We start from the raw sequence: 4,539 nt of genomic DNA on the forward strand, positions 1-4,539 counted from the left end.
GGCGAAAAAAGGCCCGGGGGCCGCCGGGGGAGGGCGCGCTGTTCGTCAACGACTACTCGGACGGCCCCTGCACGTTCGCACAGCTCGAGGAGCTCCGCGATGAGCGCGGACACGAGATGTTCGTCATCAACCGCTCCAAGCCGCTCTTCGCCGAGGGTCCGGCGGAGGCGCCCCCGGACTGCGGACCAACACAGGGGGCGGGGCCGGGACTCCGCGTGCCCCCGCCGGTCGCCTACGAGATCCACTGCTAGGGCCGCAGGCGCGGGCAGATGACGCGGGCGCCGGGGATTGGCCGGCGCGGCCCCGCACATGCTCCGTCAGTAAAGGTGGAAGCCGCGCAGTGTGCGGTGAGCCGTGTATGGGACGCGCAGCGGGAGCGTTGCACTCGGGAATCCTGGGGTAGCGATGGAAGGTGGCCAGGGAGGCCCCAACACCTCCCTTGAAGTTCTTCCGAAAAGACATCACCCCAACCTCCAGCTCTGCAGGGTGGTCCCTCGCTGGCCACAGTAGGATTTTGGGCCTCCGAAAGGTGGGAAGAGCAAGGACTGGCCGGCAGTGCAGACGGGGCCGCCCTGCGGGCAGGCTGGATGGCAGTTGTTGCCCAGTGGCCATGTTGGGGGTGGTGACAGCAGATATAAGGATAAGGCTGACCAACGTGGACAGAAAAAAAAACAGCCATAAATTCAATTTCCAGGCACATTTGTACCTTGATGACCCCCTCCAACCGGAGCCCAGCCCAGCGGGGTGGCTGGGTAGCAGGGCAGGGAACACGTAAGATGCACGAGTGCCTGGGGACCCCAGCCTCCCTGAAGCAGCCTCTGTCCAACTTCAACCCCAGAGCACTGAGCTCTCAGTAACGGGATGGGAAAGGCTCAGAGAGGCCATCATCTCTCTCAACTCACGAGTGGGATCCCAAAGCATTTGCACAAAGGACCAGGACCCCAGAGGGCAGCCAAACTGAGCAGGGCAATGGAGGCCTGACATCCAGCCCTGGGGCCCACAGACAGTCAGCCAATCATGGAGCAAGTGCAGGGAAAACCGCGTGGGGCACTGCGGAAAGCAGGGGAGGCTGGAGGTGTGCCCAGAAGCAAGGCAGACCCAGCAGGAAACCAGAAATCAGTGCTTTTGTGACAGGCCTCCACCAGGGTCCAGCAAAGGCCCTGCCTACCTAGAGAGACTGCAGGACGGCCTGTGTCCCACCCAGAGCTACTTCATCATAGGCTGAAGTAGTCTGCAGCCAGTCGCCCGTAGATGTCCGTGGTCCAGAGCACATGGGCACGGCCTGAGGCTAGAAGCAGCTGATGCAACTCTGCTTCTACGCGGGCAAACTTCTCCTCATTGATGGAGGCCTCCAGCAGGACGGAGGCAGGCGGCGGCCAGGGCAAGCCCTCATAGCAGTCCACAGGGAAGGGGTGCACCACAGTGCGCAGCTCAGCCTGCACCGCTGAGTCCCGCAACAGCTCCTTGAGGCCCGCCATGGACAGTGGGTTGCCATAAAGGCCAAGGTACCGGAGACTGGCACACCGAGTCAGGATGGGTAGTGTGGCCAACAGCTGGGTGTCTGCAAGCTGGCACTCAGTCAGCTCCAGATGCAGCAGTGTGGCTGCTGATGCCTGCAGCAGACCCTGGAAGGGTGCCAGCTGGCTGCCAGACAGGTCGTTACCACTCAGGTCCAACTTCTTGAGGTGGGCAGCATGGGGGCTCCGTGCCAGGAAGCGCAGGTCCTCAGGCAAGAGAGCACAGAAGGCCAACTCCAGGCTCTCCAGGGGGCTCTGCAGGGTGCTACAGGGGACACAGGGGTCACAGACAGGCAGAGCCAGGGAGGGTCCCTACAGAAGGGAGGGGCAGGGCAGTGGTGGGGCCCGCTCACCTGAGCAGCTGGTCCAGCCTCCCGGAAAGGAGAGAGGAGCCCATGCTGAGCTCGCGCAGACAGGTGAAGCGGCCCATCTGGGCAAGGAAGTAGCGGAAGTTGTCCTCGCCATCCACGGAGGGCTGCCTCGAATCCCCATGCACATAGTGGAGCCGCAGGCTGGCCAGGTGCTGGAAGCGAGCCACGTGTGGGATGATTACAGACAGACCACGCAGGCCCAGGTTGTTGAAGCGCAGGTCCACCCGGCGCAGGCAGCCTGCATCCAGAAGCTGCAGCAGGGCCACAGTGTTGCGCATGGGCAGGTCCTCAGCTCGCAGGTCCCGGCAGCAGAGCCGCAGTGGGCTGCCCACGCTGCTTCGGAGTGCCTCCCGCAGGAATGCATAGGAGGCCCGGTTCACCCGCAGGTCCACACGCACCTCCACAGGGACAGGGGCTGGCCCAGGCTCTGCGGCACCCCCCTGCTGCTGGGCGATGCATGTGCGAGCTACGGCAGCAGTACAGTCCCACATGCTCATGGTGCCAGGATCCTGTTCCACACCATCATCCAAGAGGCCTGTCATGTCCAGCACCCGCAGCGCATGCTTCCTGGGAGTAGGAATGGTCTGAGGAAGGGGTCCAGGGGCAGGGCCCATACCCCCTCCCAGCCAGCTTGGGACAGGAGCAACGCGCCTGCTCCTGTATGAGCTCTTGCTAACTTTACGACCCAAGCCTAGAACCTTCTCAGGGGACCCACTTACACACCCCTGGCCTGACAACCCTTCAGATAAGTCCATACCTGCAGAGGGGCTGTGTGCTGGCCCCAGGCTCTGGGGTGTGGAGCCGGGCAGTCAGCCCCAGGATAACGGCCTGCATGCTCTCAGTGCTAGGCCGCTCCTGCAGGAGGGCACGGCTGCAGTGGGCACACTCCTGTAGCAGCTGCTGGAAACTGAGCAGCGGGAAGGGCCATGTGTGTACCAACTCGCGCAATACCACTGTCTTCTTGTCCATGAAGGCCACCTTGAACAGCAGGGGGAAGAGTTCACGTGGCAGCAGGGGCAGGGCCTGGCAGGCAGCTGGCTGGCACTGCAGCACCTGCCGCGTGCTCAAGAACACAAGCGTGTGCATGGCGCTGGGCCGGGCAGACGGCCACCTGCAGGAGAGGGACTTCAGCAGAGAGGAGAGACCCTAGGCCACTACCAAGCCACACACAGGTGGTAGGAAGGCCCAGCATAGTGCCTGAAACAAAGTCAGAAGTTAGCAGAGGCCACGGCACACACAAGCACCTATTAGATGCCTAGCGCTGGGCTAGGTGCAGTGAACTGGCAGACAAGGTCACAACTCAGCCCCAGCCCTCCAGAGGCACAGGACTCTTTAGGGAAACCAAGCGTCAGGCAGTGTGACGTCGTCGACAACTCGCTTGCTCGGGTGTGCTTTTGACAGATGCCTGTTGCCTTGCAGGGCCCCCCATGGGTACTTCAGGCCTCCCAAATTACGAAGCTGCTTCACAAAACCTTCTTCAAAACCTGAATAAAGTCCAGGCCTCTCCCCACCAAACTTCATCAGCATTAACGTTGACGGGACACTCCAAGGGGTCAAGCCGCCAAACCACGTTTCCCTCCCCTCTCCTCACAGAGGCTCTCCAGGGCTACCCTGGGACTCCACAAAACAACAAAGAGCTGGAAGCACAGATGCAGCTTCATAAGCAACAGGGCAGGTTGAAAAGACCGAGACCCAGGGAACACTGAGTCCAGATGATGTGGCCTATGAAATCCAAGCCTTCAGTATAAGCCCCCCCGCAAAAACAACTATTCTCTAGAGTGTCACCAAACACGGAGACCCCTGAAAGAAAGCAACCCTCACCTTTGGTGGCTCTTACCAGTAGCCTAAAACCTCTCCCTCTTCCCTGGAGAGCCACTGTGGGTGGAAAGAATAAGTCTTATGTGGGATTCCGAAGGTGCAAGGCTACAGATTGCTCAGACAAGGCAAAGAAAGCTGCCTAAGCAGCACCCAAGCTGCAGAGATGCGCGCGAACACACCCGAGGCCACAGGGGACCCGTGACACAGGGTGCCAGCCCTGCTGCTGACTGCAGCATCCTCAAAACTAAATCGCAGCCATCTCCCTATGACAGATTAGAAAATGAAGGCCTAGGCCTGGCCCAAGGTCACAGCCTGAGTGACAAGTCAGGGAAGTGGTCTAGGGAGGGCACTCTGCCCCAGGGCCCTTGTTTTTGCCGGCTTTTCCACATACAAATAAGTCCTTAAGGAACCGCTTCCTGAAAAGTCCCAGACACCAACCCTCGGTCTCATTCTCAGATCTCCACGGTCATCCCTCGCTCTGACAGGACAGCTCAACCGAGCACCTGTCACGGGAGAACACGAAAGCAGACGGCCTGGCCACCAAGGCAGGCAGGCCCCTCCGTGCGACGCCCCCGCCCCTCCCGCCGGCCACGGGGAACGCGTCGGTCCTCGGCTGCCTGCGTTTCGAAAAGATGCCCCCGCCCGGCGCCTCTGGGCCTCGAGTGGCGGGAGACGCTGGTCCCTCCGCTCTTTCGCCTCCCAGGCAGGGCCTGCTCCTCCAGGCCAGGTGCGTCTCCCACCAGGGCCTGACGCCGCTCCGACCGGCCGGGGGACTCCCAGTCCTTCCCGGCCCGCTATGGCACCGCCCGGGCTCCCGGCTTCGGCCCCGGGCT

At 61.8% G+C, this 4,539-nt stretch overlaps 2 protein-coding genes across 2 annotated transcripts in view; one reads left to right on the forward strand and one right to left on the reverse strand.

The window, feature by feature from the left end:
• Nucleotides 1–351, forward strand: part of LRRC24 (leucine rich repeat containing 24) — a 4,692-nt gene extending 4,341 nt beyond the window's left edge. Inside the window, exon 6 of the mRNA XM_011938198.1 lies at nt 3–351. Coding sequence (XP_011793588.1) covers nt 3–251 — 249 coding nt within the window. The 3' untranslated portion in view covers nt 252–351. The remainder of the gene's footprint in view (nt 1–2) is intronic.
• Nucleotides 352–682: 331 nt separating this feature from the next.
• Nucleotides 683–3,970, reverse strand: LRRC14 (leucine rich repeat containing 14). The gene is made up of 4 exons (XM_011938010.1): nt 3,903–3,970; nt 2,646–3,085; nt 1,871–2,455; nt 683–1,782 (listed from the first exon to the last, which is right to left on the reverse strand). The coding sequence occupies exons 2-4, from the start codon at nt 2,972–2,974 to the stop codon at nt 1,215–1,217; spliced, it is 1,482 nt and encodes a 493-aa protein (XP_011793400.1). The 5' UTR covers nt 2,975–3,085; nt 3,903–3,970; the 3' UTR covers nt 683–1,214.
• Nucleotides 3,971–4,539: the final 569 nt, after the last annotated feature.

Source organism: Colobus angolensis, unplaced genomic scaffold, assembly GCF_000951035.1.
Source record: "Colobus angolensis palliatus isolate OR3802 unplaced genomic scaffold, Cang.pa_1.0 Scaffold17, whole genome shotgun sequence".
Taxonomy (NCBI): domain Eukaryota; kingdom Metazoa; phylum Chordata; class Mammalia; order Primates; family Cercopithecidae; genus Colobus; species Colobus angolensis.

Excerpts from the sequence above, each read along its gene's own strand:
- LRRC14 (XM_011938010.1), bottom strand. The coding sequence starts at position 2,974 with ATGCACACGCTTGTGTTCTTGAGCACGCGGCAGGTGCTGCAGTGCCAG. Across the intron at positions 2,456-2,645 it reads AGCACACAGCCCCTCTGCAG|GAAGCATGCGCTGCGGGTGC; the intron begins GTATGGACTTAT and ends TCCTACTCCCAG. Across the intron at positions 1,783-1,870 it reads AGGCTGGACCAGCTGCTCAG|CACCCTGCAGAGCCCCCTGG; the intron begins GTGAGCGGGCCC and ends TGTCCCCTGTAG.